Below are 18587 nucleotides of genomic sequence, written 5' to 3' on the forward strand. Positions count from 1 at the left end.
AGTTGCTTACAAAGCCGGATGGTCCACATTTGATCTCCCACTACTCATATAAAGCCAGATGCACAAAGTGGTGCATGGATATGGAGTTCACTTGGAGTGCCAAGAGTCCCTGGCATGCCCATGTTGTCTTTCTGTCTCTGCTTGCAAATAATTAAAATATTTTTTAAATGTGACAATGATACCAATTACTTTGTATGCTAACTTCTTTTGAGGCAGTTTCTCACTCTAGCCAAGGATGATCTGGAACTCACTCTGTACCCCATAGTGCTGGGACTAAAGGAGTGAGCAACCACACCTAGCTTGTATGCTAACTTAAAAAAAAAGTGGGCTGGAGAGATGGCTTAGTGGTTAAGCACTTGCCTGTGAAGCCTAAGGACCCCGGTTCGAGGCTCGATTCCCCAGGACTCACATTAGCCAGATGCACAAGGGGGCGCACACATCTGGAGTTCATTTGCAGTGGCTGGAAGCCCTGGCACACCCATTCTCTCTGTATCTGTCTCTTTCTCTCCCTCTCTCTCTGTCACTCTCAAATAAATAAGTAAAAATGAACAAAAAGTTTTTTTAAAAAAAGTATAAAAACTTAGTATGAGGCCAACCAGTATCAATCAACCACCTAGGGAAGTGACCACTGGGTAGGAGAAAAGCACACGGTGGACATTTGATGAAGCACAGACCTGATTGATATCTTGCACTACTCTAAGCCTCCCCTTACTTACTTTAAAATAGGCCTGAAGCTGGATTCTAGTGGCTTGGAAGAATCTGTTGTTATGGACAGTCCTGAGAAATTTTACAGTAGTTGGTTGTTACAACCATTAATGCAGGCCATATGTGCTGGTGCATGCTTATAATCTTGGCACTTGCTAGGCTGAGGCAGGAGGATCTAAAATATGAAGCCAGCCTGAGGTACATAGTGAGACTGTCTCAAAAACAAATAAACAAAACTGTTGGTACAGCCTTGGTTGGGGAAGTATTCACTCTTTGGAAATCAGCAAATTCTACAAATCAAGGTTAACCCACCCCTAGCTGGTTTGCCAGCACAACACTGAAAGACCCTACAATATCACTAATGAAATAAGATCAGTTTCTGGCACACAGTAGATGCTTCATATATGTTCATCATAAATATATAACATGGAATATATTTACTAGGGTGGGGATGTATCACAAGATGGTAGAGTATTTGCTCTGTATTTGATCCCCACCACCATACAAATTTGGTGTGGTAACATGCACCTGTAATCCCAGTCCTCAGCAGGTAAAGGTAGGAGGTTCAGATGTCCAAGGTCCCCCCGGGCTCAAGGCCAGCCTGGAATACATAAGACTCTTTCTCAAAACAAACAAACAAAAATAACAAACACAAAAAGGAATATATTGCCAGACATAGTGGCACACTTCTTTAATCCCAGCACTCGGTACAGGCAGGTGGATCGCCGGGACTCCATAGTGAATTGCAGGTCAGCCTGGGCTAGAATGACCTTAACTCAAAGAAAAAAAAAAGAATATTTACTGGCATGTACTGTGTACAACCTTATTCATAGTCTCACTTTGTCCTCATAGCAACTCTAGTAGTTTTAGTTCCAGAAATGAAGTTTATTTTTATTTTTAAAAAGAGCCAGGGTCAAACTCAAGTTTCTTTTGACTCCAAGTGAAATGTTCACCAGACCCAAACAGCCTCTGGACCATATCGCGATCTCCGCCAACAAAGAGCAGTGGCTCTGCGTTGAGATTGGGGTGATGCTTGTTCTGCTGCTGTTTTGGGACAGCATCTTCCCTAGGTAGCCCGGGCTGGCCCTGAACTGGGACTCTGGATCTCCCATTCGAGCCTGCTGAGTGTTGGCACATGCTTTGAAACTGCTTTGTTGTTGTTGCCACAGCGTTGCTGGGTGAATGAAAGCAGTGAAGACTCAGGTGGAAGACATCTGTGGCCTGGAGCTGATGAAAGCATCCCTCAGCAAGCTTGGAGTGCCACCACTCTCGGCCTCCGTTTAAAAGGATTTCCTTGGGCTGGAGAGATGGCTTAGTGGTTAAGCGCTTGCCTGTGAAGCCTAAGGACCCCGGTTCGAGGCTCGGTTCCCCAGGTCCCACGTTAGCCAGATGCACAAGGGGGCGCACGCGTCTGGAGTTCGTTTGCAGAGGCTGGAAGCCCTGGCGCGCCCATTCTCTCTCTCTCCCTCTATCTGTCTTTCTATGTCTGTCGCTCTCAAATAAATAAATAAATAATGAACCAAAAAAAATTTAAAAAAAGGATATCTTGAGCCGGCCATGGTGGCGCACGCCTTTCATCCCAGCACTCGGGAGGCAGAGGTAGGAGGATCGCTGTGAGTTCGAGGCCACCCTGAGACTACATAGTGAATTCCTGGTCAGCCTGGGCTAGAAGGAGACCCTACCTCGAAAAACCAGAAAAAAAAAAAAAAAAGAATTTCCTTGCTGTGTCCTTGCCATTATCACATCAGAGAGCTGCGAACAGCACCTGTTCTTAATAAATGTTGTTTCCCCTGGGAACTTCTGGAGCTCAGAACTACCCAGCCATTGATGTCAGGTCTGAGGAAGGAAATGTACAAGATGAACCTAGGACAACTTAACAGCAGGAAGCTCACGAAGGCTTCTGGGGTCAGGTCCAAAGGACTCTAGAGCCAACTTGAAGAACCTGTCACCAGACCATTAGGGAAATCTGAGAAAAATAATGGTGATGAATTAAAACACAGGAAAGGCTAAAAGGCTCTGCGTTAATACATAGGAAAAAAAAACCTGTCCAACTGGAAGATGCTAAGGAACACAGTTCATTTTTTTTTAACACTATTTATTTGAGAGCCAGAAAGATGGGGTGAGAGACTAGGCCTACCTCCAGCCGTCTAGCACTTCTTTTTTTTTTAAATTTTTTATTTATTTGAGAGCGACAGACACAGAGAGAAAGACAGATAGAGAGAGAGAGAGAGAATGGGCGTGCCAGGGCTTCCAGCCTCTGCAAACCAACTCCAGACGCATGCGCCCCCTTGTGCATCTGGCTAACGTGGGACCTGGGGAACCGAGCCTCGAACCAGGGTCCTTAGGCTTCACAGGCAAGCGCTTAACCGCTAAGCCATCTCTCCAGCCCTAGCACTTCTTTTTTCAACCTAACATAACAGGTGGTAATGCATGATTGTTAGTTATGGCAATGTCTCTCAAATTTGGGTAATATGGATCTCTTTAAAGAAAAGAGAATTTAGGGGCTGGGGCTCAGTATTTGAAGGCATTTGTTTGCAAAATTGGTTGTCCTGGGTTCAATTTCCCAGCCATCCACATGAAGCCTGATGTAAAAAGTTTCAAGTGTCTCCTTGCAATGGCAACATACACACACACAAACACACACGTGCAAATAAATAAATAAATTTTGAAAAAAGAAAATCGAACTCTAACAGACCCTCACTAGTGATTGGAATTATTTTTGTTATATTACTATAAACATACAACTAGATGTGAATCTTTAAGTTTACTGCTCCAAGTTCCAGGTCAGCCTGGGCTAGAGTAAGACCCTACATCAAAAAAAAAAAAAAATTGAGCCAGGTGTGGTGGCACACGCCTTTAATCCCAGCACTCGGGAGGCAGAGGTAGGAGGATCGCCGTGAGTTCAAGGCCACTCTGAGACTCCATAGTGAATTCCAGGTCAGCCTGGGCAAGTGTGAGACCCTACCTCAGAAAAAAAAAGAAAAAAAATTACTGCTCCTATACAGCTGCAAAGGCACTCTACATTTGTATGTCAAATACAAAGAAAAGTACTAAGTGAGTAAAATTCAAATGAACAATACTGATTTAATGTGAAGGAAGACATTTTGTTGACATGAATTTGTTACCAAGGAATATGGTAGAGGGGGTTTCATGGTTTCACTACTAGATGGAATGGGAAGACAAAACTCTCTCAACTATATTTTTTTCTAACAACTCTTGAGAAGGTTCTTCACAGTGTGTTGTGACTCACTTGGTCTTTGCTCGGAGGCAGGCAGCTCACTGTTAACTACGTGGTGCCATGGTAAGCAGAGCTGAAATGATTGTATTTCAGTCCTGACTAGGATTCAGTTGAGGGCTGATTATCCAGATTGTTAGCTCTCAATTCTGGCTTTATTTTTGAATGCACATTAAAACATAAGTCAATTACCAGTCTCTCAGGGTAAGGCATTATTATATTCAAAAGAATTTCTAATGTGCAGCCAGTACTGATAACCAATGATGTTGATGAGCTGAGAAATGCTTGTTTGAATTAATCTTTGGTGTTTCTTTTGTATTATTATCTAATTTCTTTCATTTTATTTTATTTTACTTTTGTTTCTTTTCAAATATTTTTATTTATTTATTTGCAAGCAGAGGGAGAGATAGAAAGAAGAAAGACAGAGAGAATGGACTTAACAGAGCCTCTATATTCACTGCAAATGAACTCCAGATGCATGGGCCACCCTGTGCATCTAGCTTTATGTGGGCACTGGGGAATTGAAACTGGGTCCTTAGGAAATGCAGACAAGTGCCTTAATGGCTGAGCCACCTCTCTAGTCCATAAATTCTTTCATTACAGTAAAGCCTGTGAAGCCCTCTAAGAATATGGAAGGAACTCTCAGAGGTTTGAGAAATTGAACTGGAACTTGATTCCCAGGCCTAGTTGTGTAGCCTTGGGTGACTTAATTTCTCTGAGGTTTAGTTTCTCCATATAAAAAGAAATTAATGCATTAGGTGTGGTGGTGTTTACTTACTGTGATTTGTAGCTACTTGAGAAGCTGAGGCAGGATTGTTTAGCATAGAAGTTCAAGGCCAACATAGGCAACACTGTGATTCTCTATACCAAATAATAGTAAATAATAATAGTACCTACTTTGTAGGTAGTTGTGAGACTTATCTGAGATAATTATGTATGTAGAGTGTTAAATCTTAAACTGAATGTGGTGGCATAAGCCTGTAATCTCAACATTTGGGAGGCTAAGGAAGGGGGATCTCAAGTTCAAGGTTAATCTGGAATACATATTGATTCTCTGTTTCCCCCAAACTAAAATAAAGCTGGATATGGTGGCTCATGCTTATAATTCCAGCGCTCAGGAGGCAGAGGCAGGTTGAGTGCCATAAATTCAAGGCCAGCCTGGTCAATATAGCGAGTTCAGCGCAGGCTATTTACAGAGTGAGACCTTGTCTCGGAAGAAAAATCTAAACTAAAATGAAATGAATAAAGCATTAAGCTTTTGCCTGGTTCCTGGTAAATATTTAACGAACATTAGCTCTTCTCATTAGCTTGCATGTTGATAGCTTTCTGCAAGCTATTTAAACATTAGCTAGGCAGATGAGAAACATAAAAAAAGAAAGAGCTGATGGGGAAATAGGATGCTGGGAGAATATTATGAGGACAGGCATTTGGGAGCCTTTGATGATAGGAGCTATGGGTGTGGCATGTCAGTTTGAGCTGTGGGTCACAGCTGACTGGCTTGAAGCCCAGACTAGAAGCACTAAAGGAAAGGGATGAGAATGAAGCACAAGGTCACCCTGAGGTGACCACTTAGAGGAAGAGATGATGACAGCTATGGCTACTGGCAGAGTTAGAGCAGGAGGCTAGTCCTGCCACCATAGGAGAGGAAGCTGCTTCACACCTAGCAGAAGGTGGTGGTCGCTTTTCTGGGCATGACCAGCTCCTTTAGTTGCTACTGAGCAGCCACTTGCCTCAAGGAACACTGACATCATTTGTTCTTTGCTGAGTGCCCAGTTGAAAGGAGCCCTAGAAAGGAGTAAAGGGCGGGTATGGGGGGGTCAAAAACATGCATAAATCATTAGGTCAGATCTCTTCTGAATTATTTTTTCTGTAGTTCTGTGAAAATGACTACTTTCCTCTTTTGAATTTTATTTTAATTTTTATTAACATATATTACTTACATATGAGTTTCATTATATTTTTATACTTATATATCAAGTGTTTTGTTCATATTCACCCCTTATAATGTTCTCTCATGCCACTCCCTTACTCTTCCCAACCTGTCTCCCATTCATTGTCCTTTCTTGTTTTCTTTTTAACTTTTCATTGTCAACCTCCAAATAAACACAAAGTACCCTGATCATAATCCCCTCATAGCATGCTACTTTGTTTTCCCTCCCTTATCCATTCTGCATCTTATTTCCAACTAGCCCCTCTTATTATCTAGTTTTTGTTTCTATTTAGTTATTTGAAAGAGACAGAGAGAATGGGTACACCAGCGCCTCCAGCTAGTGCAAACGAACTCCAGACGCATGTGCCACCTTGTGCATCTGGCTTAGGCAGGCTCTGGGGAATTGAACCTGTGTCCTTTTGCTTTGCAAACACGTGCCTTAAGCTGCTAAGCCATACCTACAGCCCTATTTATTTATTTATTTTGGTTTTTCAAGGTAGAGTCTCTCTTCAGCCCAGGCTGACCTGGAATTCACTAATGAGTCCCAGGCTGGCCTTGAACTCCTACCTATCTTCCCTACCTCTGCCTCCTTAGTGCTGGGATTAAAGGCTTGTGCCACCATGCCTGGCCCAACTAGTTTCTCTGTACTTTTATTCCAGTCTCCCCTTCATTGCCCTTTCTTTTCTCGAGATTCTCTAGAGATATATATTTTTAAATATTTTATTTAGGAAGTTGGGCATGGTGGTGCATGCCTTTAATGCCAGCACTTGGGAGGCAGAGGTAAGAGGATCACTGTGAGTTCGAGACCACTCTGAGACTACATAGTGAATTCCAGGTCAACCTGGGCTAGAGCAAGTCTTTACTTCAAAAAACATATATATATATTTGAGACAGAGGAGGGAGGAAGGAAGGGAGGGAGGGGGATGAGGGGAAAGAGAGAGAGAGAATGAATGAATGAATGAATGAATGAATGAATGAATAGCTATGGTGTGCCAGAGCCATTTTCTTTATTTCAGAGAGAGACTGAGAAGCAGAGAAAGAGAGAGACACAGAGAGAAAGAGAGAGAGAGGGTGTGCCTAAGCTATTTTCTTTACTTATTTGAGAGACTGGAGAAAGAGAGAGAGAGAGAGAGAACAAGCGCTCTAGGGCCTCCTGCTGCTGCAAACAAACTCCAGATACATGTGCCACTTTATGCATCTGGCTTTATGTGAGTAATGGGGAATCTATCCTGGGCTGATAGGCTTTGCAACCAAGCACCTTTAACCTCTGAACCATCTTCCCAGCTCCAAATTTTGAGTTTTTATAAATCATGTAAGGCATCATAAACTTAGCAAATAAGTTATTTTAATTTTTTTTTTTTTTGCTTTTTAAAAATTTATTTGAGAGCCAGGTGTGGTGGCACATACCTTTAATCCCAGCACTCAGGAGGCAGAGGTAGGAGGATTGCCAAGAGTTCGAGGCCACCCTAAGACTACATAGTGAATTCCAGGTCAGCCTGGATCAGAGTGAGACCCTACCTCGAAAAACCAAAAATAATAATAATAATAATAATAATTTATTTGAGAGAGATAGATAGATAGAGAGAGAGAAAGAGAGAATGAATATGGGCATGCCAGGGCCTCCACCCACTGCAAATGAACTCCAGCATGTACCACCTTGTGCTTATGTGAGTACTGGGGAATTAAACCTGGGTCCTTAGGTTCCATAGGCAAGCGCCTTAACTGCTAAGACATTTCTCCAGCTCAGTAATTTTATTTGTTTATTTTTACAAAGAATGACTCCCAAAAGATCCTGATGTAATATTTGGCAAAACCTCAAAGAGTGGGTAGGAATAACCTGAGGCACAGTCCTCCCCACCTCCACAGAGACTGCCTGAGGCCTTCATGACCTCCTAGTGAATACTATTATCCCCACTGAGGAGGGCTCCCAGGGAAATGGGAAGAGAGGAGCAAGGGGAAAAAAAGAATATAACCTTTTATAAAATAAAATTAAAAAAATAATAACTGGAAAATTCTTAGGTCTCAAAATTCTTTCCAAATAATGATGTCAGGCATAATATTTTTCTGGTAGTTTTGAATAGATGCCCCCCAATAGATTCATGATCACATCAGGCAGGGTGTGATGACCCTTATGAATAGGCTGACAAAGCCATTGGAAGATGGACCATAGTTTACAGTGGAGACCCAAAGATGTTAAGATATACCGGGACTGTGCATGGAGGCTTTTGGCTCGGGATGGAAGTTTTCCCTGGCTACTCAGCCCAGCTGGAGGGGTGGAATGGCAAAATCCAGAGACTGTCAGTCACTGGTTATAATATCAGACTTGAACTACAGATGTTTGATGCTTGCTTGATGGTTATTAAGTTTGCATTGTTCCAGCCTCTCCTTGCTATGCCTTATGGCAGTTGGAAATGTTTACTCTGTGCCTTTATATGTTAAAGGTAGATAACATGTTTTGATATTACAGGACTCACAGCTAACAATCTTAAGTCTCAGAGGAAACTTTAGACTTTAGAACTATCTTAAATTGGTAAAGACTATGAGAACCTTTGAATTTGGACTGAACACAATATACAATGTGAGATGGTTATGAATCTATTGTGGGCCAGGGGCGGAATGTAGTGGCTTTGGATAGATGTCTCCCAATAGATTCAGGAGTTTTATTACAGCTTCTTGGATTTTCAGCTACCTTGTTGGAGGAGGAGTCATTGGGTGGAGTCTAGAGGCCAGCTCTAAGGTGTGGAGGACTTGGAATTCCAGGCTAAAGATATCCAATGTGCTTGAGCTTTGTCTGGAGTTCCTAGTGTGCATGCTTATGGTGCTGGCGTGGCTTGTGGCTCTCTCTCTCTCTCTCTCTCTCTCTCTCTCTCTCTCTCTCTCTCTCTCTCTGCTTGGACCTGTGAAAGTAGGTCAGCTTCTTCTTCTGCCATTATAGAACTTCCCTAGATCTGTAACCTTCAATAAATATCCCTTCCTCCATAACTGTACCTGGTTTGAAAGTTCATCTCTGAGCTGGGAGTGGTAGTGCACGCCTTTAATCCCAGCACTTGAAAGGCAGAGGTAGAAGGATCACTGTGAGTTCGAGGCCACCTTGAGACTCCATAGTGAATTCCAGGTCGGCCTGGGCTAGAGCAAGACCCTACCTCGAAAAACAAAAACAACAACAAAAAAAAAAAAAGAAAAAAGAAAAGAAAGAAAGTTCATCTCAGCAACCTGAAGCTAACTGTTACAATTTTAGTGCAGTTTTGTTTTGTTTTGTTTTTTCAGGGTAGGGCCTCGCTCTAGCCCAGGCTGACCTGGAATTCACTATGTAGTGTCAGACTGACCTCGAGTTCACAGTGATCCTCCTACCTCTGCCTCCCAAGTGTTGGCATTAAAGTTGTGTGCCACTGCACCTGGATATTTTAGTACAATTTTAAAGTTCTCTCTGTCTCTCTCTCTTTTTTTTTCTTGAGACATCTTTTTCTGTGGCTCAGGCTGGCCTGGAACTATGTATCGAGGCTGGCCTTGAACTCCTGCCTCAGCCTCCAAACTGCAGAAATGACAGGTATGAGCCCCCCATGCCCAGTTTAGTTATTTTTATAAGGGTATTGTTTATATGGGCTGTATTTTTTCTTATCATATTTATCATTTTTTATTATTTTTAGATAATTTTCCCACAACTTGTTTTGATTTTTATTTATTTATTTTTACCTATATGGTGATTTTAAGCTTACATATATGTAGATTATTTTTGAGACAGGATCTCACTGTGCTTCCCAGGCTGGGCCTCAAACTCATTCATTGATACTTGCATCTCAGCTGACCCAGCAGCTAAGATTACAGGCAAACATTACTGTGTCCAGCTAGTTTTGCTTTATAACTTTTTTTTTTTTTGGAGACAGTCTCCCTACATAGTTCAGACTGGCTTCAAACTTGCAATCTTCCTGCCTTAGCCTCTCCTGGCATGCATCACAATATCTGGCCTTATAGCTCAGTTTTTATTTATTTATTTATTTATTTATTTGTTTTTGTTTTTTTTCGCCTAGGGTCTCACTATAGCCCAGGCTGACCTGGAATTCACTCTGTGTTCTCAGTTGGCCTGGAACTCATGGTGACCCTCCTGTCTCTGCCTCCTGAGTGCTGGGATTAAAGGTGTGCACCACCATGCCCGGCTAGCTCAGGTTTTAAAGAGATGGCTGATGTTCAGTTTCTGATCATTAAAAATTTTTTTTGTACTTTTGTACTTATTTATTTGAGAGTAACAGAGAGAGAAAGAGGCAGAGAGAGAGAGAGGATGGGCATGCCAAGGCCTCCAGCCATTGCAAACAAACTCCAGATGTATGCACTACCTTGTGCATCTGGCTTACATGGGTCCTGGGGAATCGAGCCTTGAACCGGGGTCCTTAGGCTTCACAGGCAAGTGCTTAACCACTAACCCATCTCTCCAGCCCAGGCAAGAGCTTAACTGCTAAGCTATTTCTCCAGCCCCGAGTTTCTGAACTTTTATACTTAAGGGACTCCTCTAAACTGTGTACAAAACCTTTATAAATGCTTTCATATTTATAGCACTGATTTTTTATTTTTTGTTTTATTTTTATTTATTTATTTGAGAGTGACAGAGAGAGAGAGAAAGAGGCAGAGAGAGAGAGAGAATGGGTGCGCCATGACCTCCAGCCACTGGGCTCAATAACTCCAGATGTGTGTGCCCCCTTGTGCATCTGGCTAACGTGGGTCCTGGGGAATCAAGCCTCGAACTGGGGTCCTTAGGCTTCACAGGCAAGCGCTTAACCGCTAAGCCATCTCTCCAGCCCAGCATTGATTTTTTTTTCCGTTTATTTTGATTAGTTTGAGAGCAACAGAGAGAGAAAGAGGCAGTAGATAAAGAGAGAATGGGCATGCCAGGGCCTCCAGCCACTGCAAACAAACTCCAGATGCATGTGCCCCCTTGTGCATCTGGCTAACATGGGTCCTGGAGAATCGAGCCTTGAACCTGGGTCCTTAGGCTTCATAGGCAAGTGCTTAACCACTAAGCCATCTCTCCAGCCCCCAGCACTGATTTTTAATGCAAGCTTTAAGAAGGACAAAAAAATAAAAGATTAGATTGTAGCTCACCAGGTTAGTTTAGCTTATTCATATATTTTGGGGTTCAGGGGGTCCCAAAACTTTGTGAACTCCAATTTTTGGTCCTTATCCTAGCATTAACAAAGAATTGGTAAAAATGGACTGGCTTAACAGTTAAGGCACTTGCCTGAAACTCCTAAAGATCCAGCTTTGATTCCCCAGGCCCCACGTAAGCCTGATGCACAAGGTGGTACATGCATCTGGAGTTCGTTTGCAGTGGCTAGAGGCCCTGATGCACCCATTATCTCTTTCTCTCTCTGCCTCTTTCCCTCTCTGTGTCAAATAAATACATCAAATTAACAATTGGTAAAATGGGCTCTAGAGGGCTAAATTATGAATTGAGTTTATTTAGGGAGAAGTAATGGGTGTGGTTTATTTAGGGCAAATGGGTATCTAGGAAAAAGCTAGGGCAGTTACACACACACACACACACACACACACGTGAGAGATTGAACATAAAAGCCCCTTCAAATAACAGACCAGAAAAGATTAAGAAATAGTGAAGGGGGGGCTGGAGAGATGGCTTAGAGGTTAAGATGCTTGCCTGCAAAGCCAAAGGACCCAGGTTCAATTCCCCAGGACCCACGTAAGCCAGATGCACAAGGTGGCACATGCATCTGGAGTTCATTTGCAGTGGCTGAAGGCCCTGACACACCCATTCTCTTTCTCTCTCTCTCTCTCTACCTCTTTGTCTCTATCAAATAAATTAAAAAAATAAATAGTTTTAAAAAAAGAAATAGTGAAGGGGGTCTGGAGAGAGGGCTTAGTGGTTAAGCACTTGCCTGTGAAGTCTAAAGACCCTGGTTCGAAGCTCAAGTCCCCAGGTCCCATATAAGACAGGTGCACACGGGAGCGCAGGGGATGCATGCATCTGGAGTTCGTTTTCAGTGGCTGGATACCCTGACATGCCCATTATATCTATCTGCCTCTTTCTCTCTGTCTGTCACTCTCAAATAAATAAAAATAAACAGAAATAAATAAAAAAAAGAAATAGTGAAAGGGCTGGAGAGATGGATTAGTGGTTAAGGCACTTGCCTGTGAAGCCTAAGGACTTACATTCAACCCTCCAGGTCCCACATAAGGCAGACACACAGTGACACAAGGGCACAATGTTGCACACGCACACAAGGGGGCGCATATGTCTGGAGTTCAGTTGCAGTGGCTGGAGGCCCTGTCATGCATATTCTCTCTTTCTCTTGCATAAAAACATCTCCCCCCTTCTTTCTGTTGCATAAAAAAGATTAGATTGAATGCACTCTAGCAAGGCCTCTGGGTCTCTGCTCCCATATGGGAATGGGGTTACAGACACGTGTGACCACACCCATCTGTTTATGTGGGTACTCATGCTTGCACAGGAAGTGGTCTTAACTGCTCAGCCATCTCTCCAGCTCTATAAGCCTGTTTTCATGGCATTCTGAGCCAACACTAAACCATAAAGGACTCCTGTACTAAACACAACACATGAGCACACAATTTTCTATATGACTGCCTTCTAATCTAGGATGCTGTAAAAGAAAGGGATATATATCCAGGACTGGGGAAGTAGTTCAGTTGGTACAGTGCTTGTCTAGCATGCATGAAGCCCTGGGCTCAAACCCCAGCTCCACATACCTGCAATCCCAGTTCTCAGAATGTGGAGGCAGGAGCATCAAGTGCTCAAGGTCATGCAGCTTTAGAGAGTTTGAAAGCAGTCTGAGCTACGTGAAACAGTGTCTCTGGAGCACATGGAGATAAGAACATTGCTTATTATCCTGACTCCTTTTGGAAAGTAAGAATCTTGGACACGAGTTACAGTGGTTCTGACTACCATTTTCATCATTCTGGGAACTAGTGGGTTTAGGAATGTAGGTCAATATAATGAGTAATAAAAGGGGTTCTCAGATGTAGGAAAACTGTTTTCCCTTTGCTTCTTCGGTTTCATTTTCAGTTCTTGAGAAAGTATTTATGTTTCCCTGTACTTTGAAAGGCTCCCATTGTTTCTCTGTAGAAGGCCATTACGTTAACACAGAACCAAAAACACATTCTCCTAATAGAATGCTAGTTCATCTGATTTACTCATGTCAATTTTTTTGGTCACAAACTTCCTGTAAAAACAGTAGGTTTTTTTTTTTTAATTTTTTTATTTATGTATTTGAGAGCGACAGACACAGAGAAAAAGACAGAGGAAGAGAGAAAGAATGGGCACGCCAGGGCTTCCAGCCTCTGCAAATGAACTCCAGACGCGTGCGCCCCCTTGTGCATCTGGCTAACGTGGGACCTGGGGAACCGAGCCTCGAACCGGGGTCCTTAGGCTTCACAGGCAAGCGCTTAACCGCTAAGCCATCTCTCCAGCCCAAAACAGTAGTTTTTACTCTTGTTTTATTAGCGAAATGATCCATTTATTTTATCAGCGAAACGACCCATTTGTTTTATCTTCAAAAATGTTTTGTGTTGTATGAGATTGATGGGGACAATTTTTTTTTCCTGATTTTCAATGTTTCATAATCCTACCTCTACATTTGACTCGTACAACAATGGGCTTATTATGGGCCTCACTCTTTTTTGTTGTTGTTTGGTTTTTGCTAACTCAAGTGCTCCCCACTTTTCTCTTTTAGTGATGCTGTGAAAGGAACCCAGAGCAAATGTGCTACATTCCCAGCCCCTAAGAACTGTTTGCTGGCTATTTTTATTTTATTTTTCTGTGACTGTAAGAAAAGTGTATAAGAAAAGATTAGTAAAAAAAAAAATGCTTACACTGAACAATTGTATCAGAGTAGTTTATTAAAAAAAGAATCAAAACAGAAACTCTAAGTACCAGTGTGTACATTGTACACATTTAAATGACTCACAAGAATGAAGTTTTTTCATATATATTATTAAGATCATACCACCTTGTTTTTTAAAATCAAAAGATGTTTAAGAATTCTGACTCCAAACTGCATATATGATTGCCATTTTAAACAGACCACATTTCAAACATGCAACAACGCCACTGGTAATAAAGCTTTGGAATGGGTGTTCATTCTATTATTTCACTACGTACAGAATAGAAAGCAAGATAAGTTGAGAATTTATTCTAAAATAGAATGGAGGTTATCACTGTCTACACCAACACACCTCCTCACTCCTCTGCTGCCATTTTTAGCAAGTACTCCTTGTCAATCTTGAAGAGCCTCCATCCCTCTTCACTGGACAGATCGGAAGCACCTCTTCTTTTGTAGAAGTTGATAGATGGTTCATTCCATTCTGCTACCAAGAAGTGCATGCTGCTGCAGCGACACTTCATGGCAACCTATCACACAGGAGAGAAAACAGGCTCAATGACATTGTACTTGCTTGCCAAGACCCAGCTTTGATTCAATCTTGACAATAACCCAAATTCAGAAAATGCAACTGAGGACAGGGTTGTGGTAGCCCAAGACTGCAACCTCAGCACTAGAAGGCTCAGGCAGGCCAGCCTGGGATACATAGTAAATTCCAGTTTAGTCTAGGCTGTTCAGTGAGACCTTGTCAAACATACCTGGCTTAGATTCTTCAAAATTTCTGATCCTATACCAAAGCCTGAAAGAGGGAGAAGTACAGTTTAATTTCAAAAGTCACCGTAACTCTTTAGACCACCCCAACTCCAAACTTGGTGAGTACCTCTATAATCACTCATCACGAAGAAGTCTTCAAGATACAGTAACTTGCCAATCCATGGGTCGTAGGTAAAATAGTACATGGCAAAACCAACAATGCTGTGTCCTGTAATAAGAGTGCCTCATGAGATGCAGAGAAGAAAAACAATCCATGTAAGCTGTAGCGGCAGAATCAGAAGCCTATTGCAGATTTAAGAAAATATACATGCATGTATATGAAAAGAAGTAGCCATGAGCTGGACAGTCTTCTGACCTTTATGATAATACAGTCCAAGCCACTGACAGATGATTGTCTCTGTTCTCAGATATGTATTTGCAAAAAGCACACATTAGAGCTAGCTGAAGCCAGGCTACAACTGTGAAGTGGCTACTCTGAGGTTTGCCGGATCTCACACTCAGGAAGTGAGAATGCTTTCATTATTTGCCAGAATAAAACTGCTATGGTCTTAAACTAAGCACACACATTATTTACATCCTAATGATATACTGGAATGTTGACGTGGTAAAAAGTTGGGTTTACACGGCAGTTCAGAACAGTAAATATTTATAGTTTACTAACTCTTGCTTCCGTAAGATCAACACATCAGGCCAAAAGTACAATGTTTAATTTCAGAACTTGCCTTCCCATTTGTAAGTTTTCCATTTGCTTTCCCCAGTTTTTAAGCCAGAAGAAGCAGCACTACCCAGAAACAGGTATTATGTAACATCCACATACTTCTAAAAGTTACCTCATCCCTTCTTTTTTTCTTAGGAAACAGACGCCAGAAGAAAACTTTAAGAAAGCATCCACCCCAAACACTTCCCCTTTTAGCTGTCTTTTGACCAGTCAACAGGGGCCAGCAAAAAAAAAAAAAAAAAAAGTAAGAAAGAAAAGGCACTGGACTCCCTCCGAAGGGGTGCCTATAAAATTTCAGATGGAGGCAAAGATTTCAAATTAAACTTTCTAGCCATTTTCTATTTCTTTGCAAACAGGCAGGAAGCGAGTATAATAGTTTCTGATCTACCGTGTTTCAAGTGTGTGATAATAGGACCTTACCTCATTTTTATCATGATCATCTACTTTATTGTGTAAAGGATCTTTTAGTTACCTCCCCGCCCATCCATGTACACGGAAGGGCCATGTACATGGCGAAGCTAGAGACTGTAACCTGAAGATTGGGACAAATTAAAGAAAAAAATGTGATTTAAAACAATTACAAAAAAAGGTTAGATTAGGGTCAAACAAGAACCATTTTATGAAACTGAATTACAACAAATGCCATTATACCTAACTTTTCCGGCTATCCACAGCATTCTGATACTTACTTAATAGCTCTTTTAACCCGCCCTATTATATAGAGTAGCACATTTTTTCTTTTTTTTTTTCAGTAATTTGAACACTGGCTGGCTGTTATTTCCGGCCCGTTTCTCAGTAAGTAACTTGAGCCCACGTAGTCAGGGGTGGTACGGTGTAGATGCTATGGTAAAGTTTTATACAACAGTCCTCTGTGGCTTTTGGACAGGGAGGGGAGGTTACCTTCCGGAGTCCAGTGCTCTTTGGGCACTTCCGCAACCAGGCAGTGGTAGAAAGGGTGCTCTCCAAAACCATCCTCTAGGAGATCTGCATAAAGGAAGCAACAAAGAAGGGGTTGGCTTGGGAATGGTAGCAGGTACCCAACGCTTGTCGCCCCAACCCGCCACTGTTCCATTACCTTTTTCAGTTAATATTACTTGGTCTTCCATGTATTCATATTTAGCCAGTTCCTGGGATAGGGGAGGGGCGACACAGAAGAGAGAAGGAGAAGGGGCAATGAGAATCCCGCTTGGCCCCGCCAGTTCAGGGACGGCATGGGGCAGGCGGGGTCTAGGGTGCCAGCCATAGCCCTGTCGGGCGTGGCCCGGCCAGACGCGTCGAAGAAGGGCTCGGGAAGGCAGACTGAGAAAGGGGTAAGGGCCCGGCTCTCCAGACCCGAAGCCGCTCCCACCCTCGCCCCAGGGCGAACCCGGCCTTTTCCCCTACCTTGATCAGCCGCAGTATGTCACTGCAGTCGGCGGCAGTCGCCGGGCGGATCACGAATTTAGCCATTTTCGTCTTTTGCTTTTCTTCCCTTTGCGCACTAGGCCCCTGTACTTGAACAGCAGGAGGAGGTGGTTCCTCATTCGTCTCCCGGGAGCGTCCTCTTCTCAGTCAGGCTGGCACCATGACCCAGCGAACCTTGGGAAATGAAGGACCTCCTTCGGCAGACGTGCAACACCGAGCTGCGGATCTGGACCGCGCTGCGCTGCTCCTTTTCAGCGCGATGAAGCCCCGCCCCAGACTACGACACGGAGGTACCTCGACCAATGAGGACGCGACTGCGCGGCGCACCGCCCCTATGCCGGGCTGTCCTCTCTCCCCGCGCTTTGTGAACCCGCGCACTCGAGCCGGGGAGGGCGGGGAAAGTGTGTGGCGCACGGGGTCGTTCTATACAGGCGCCATCTAGTGGTGCCTTGAAGAACCTTCCCGGAAATTCAACCCGGGTGCCAGCTCGTCCCCCAGTAACCTTTATGAAGGAAAAGTGGAAATGGAGAGTCCCTCCAAGAAGGAATGGAGCAATTATGCTCAAAGTGTGATGATCCGCGCTGTCCCTATGGGTCCCGAGGTCATTTGCCTTTTTCACTCTTCCTTGGAATTTTCCAGAGTTGAGATGATGTCATCGCTTAGATGACTAAAGGAATGTGCTTGCTAGAAATTCCCAAGGTCAGCTGTTTAGATTCCTCAATTTCTTTCCTTTATATATGTGTAATTTTTTTTTTTTTTTTTTGGTTTTTCGAGGTAAGGTCTCACTCTGGTCCAGGCTGACCTGGAATTAACTCTTGTCATCTCAGGGTGGCCTTGAACTCTTGGCGATCCTCCTACCTCTGACTCCCGAGTGCTGTGATTAAAGGCGTGTGCCACCACGCCCGGTTATATGTGTAATCTTTACAGCTAAAATATTTTCTTTCATACTTTCTCCTTCTTATTTACATTTTAAATCCTTTTTTTGGGGGGGTGGTTTCGAGGTAGGGTCTCACTCTGGCTCAGGCTGACCTGGAATTCACTATGTAGTCTCAGGGTGGCCTTGAACTCTTGGCGATCCTCCTACCTCTGACTCCCGAGTGCTGGGATTAAAGGCGTGCGCCACCACGCCCGGCTCTACAGTTTAAATCCTTGTTCTTATTTCTAGAAAACCTTTCCTTGTGACTGAAGTATATATTTCATAATTTCCTTTAGTGAAGGTCTGCTTTCGTAAAAATTGTCCTAGTTTTGCTTATCTCAGTACATACTTATTTCATCTTAGATTCTTGAAGTTTTTCACTGCTTAAATATTTTGAAGGTTGGAAATTTTGTTCTTACAGCATATTGAGAATATCCAAACATCTCCTGACTTCCATTGCTGTTGAAAGCTGTAATCTTTGCTTGCTCTATCCCATATGCTTCTTTTATTACCTTTAACTTTTTATTTTGAAATAATTCTAAGCTTACAGGATGTGTGATGACATCATTGCTCTACTGACTAAAAGGATATGTGCCTCTGTGTTATGTCTTCTAGAATTTTACAACGTAAGCTCTTTGGATTGCCAAATTTTAAATATCCTGAGATCAATATTTGGGAGCAACTGGGCTAACAAGTAGTCATTTTTAGATATACTGATGGAACACTTGTGTTCACACCTCTCAGGAATGACTTCTCTTTTACAACCAACTTTCCCAGACAAATTCCTGTTCAGGGCCCTGTGTCCATGGCACTACCTGGGTTTCATAGTGAGAGAAAACATTTTAAGAAACATAAACATAAAAGGGGTCTACAGGTCCATAATCTTTAGAACCAGGGGTTGGAATATTACCAGGTGACCACTCCTAAATTCAACAAATGACTCTGCCTTTACTAACTGCCTGTACATAGAAAAGAAAGCAGAAAAACATTATGTCACTCCTCCCACTCTCTTAGGATTCAATACTTGTGAGTCATTGTGAGAGTTTATGCAATGTCTTTTT

The 18587-nt window shown here is 42.8% G+C and overlaps 1 protein-coding gene across 2 annotated transcripts; it reads right to left on the minus strand.

Annotated features, from left to right (window-relative positions):
• Positions 1-13713: 13713 nt before the first annotated feature.
• Sat1 (spermidine/spermine N1-acetyltransferase 1) lies at positions 13714-16863 on the minus strand. Of its 2 annotated transcripts, XM_004669999.2 has the most exons (6): positions 16590-16863; positions 16282-16333; positions 16107-16190; positions 14595-14696; positions 14473-14513; positions 13714-14244 (listed from the first exon to the last, which is right to left on the minus strand). In XM_004669999.2, exons 1-6 carry the CDS (start codon positions 16653-16655, stop codon positions 14074-14076), a joined length of 516 nt encoding a protein of 171 aa, XP_004670056.2. In that variant the 5' UTR covers positions 16656-16863; the 3' UTR covers positions 13714-14073. The 2 variants fall into 2 exon arrangements, with proteins under 2 accessions (XP_004670056.2, XP_044996987.1); XM_045141052.1 differs by lacking the exons at positions 16107-16190; positions 16282-16333; positions 16590-16863 and adding an exon at positions 15627-15740.
• Between the last annotated feature and the right edge of the window lie 1724 nt (positions 16864-18587).

Source organism: Jaculus jaculus, chromosome X (assembly GCF_020740685.1).
Source record: "Jaculus jaculus isolate mJacJac1 chromosome X, mJacJac1.mat.Y.cur, whole genome shotgun sequence".
Taxonomy (NCBI): domain Eukaryota; kingdom Metazoa; phylum Chordata; class Mammalia; order Rodentia; family Dipodidae; genus Jaculus; species Jaculus jaculus.

Coding starts and splice junctions, on each gene's coding strand:
- Sat1 (XM_004669999.2), bottom strand. CDS start 16,655: ATGGCTAAATTCGTGATCCGCCCGGCGACTGCCGCCGACTGCAGTGAC. Junction 16,334..16,589: donor ACATACTGCGGCTGATCAAG/GTAGGGGAAAAG, acceptor CCCCTATCCCAG/GAACTGGCTAAATATGAATA. Junction 14,245..14,472: donor TTTTGAAGAATCTAAGCCAG/GTATGTTTGACA, acceptor CCTGTGTGATAG/GTTGCCATGAAGTGTCGCTG.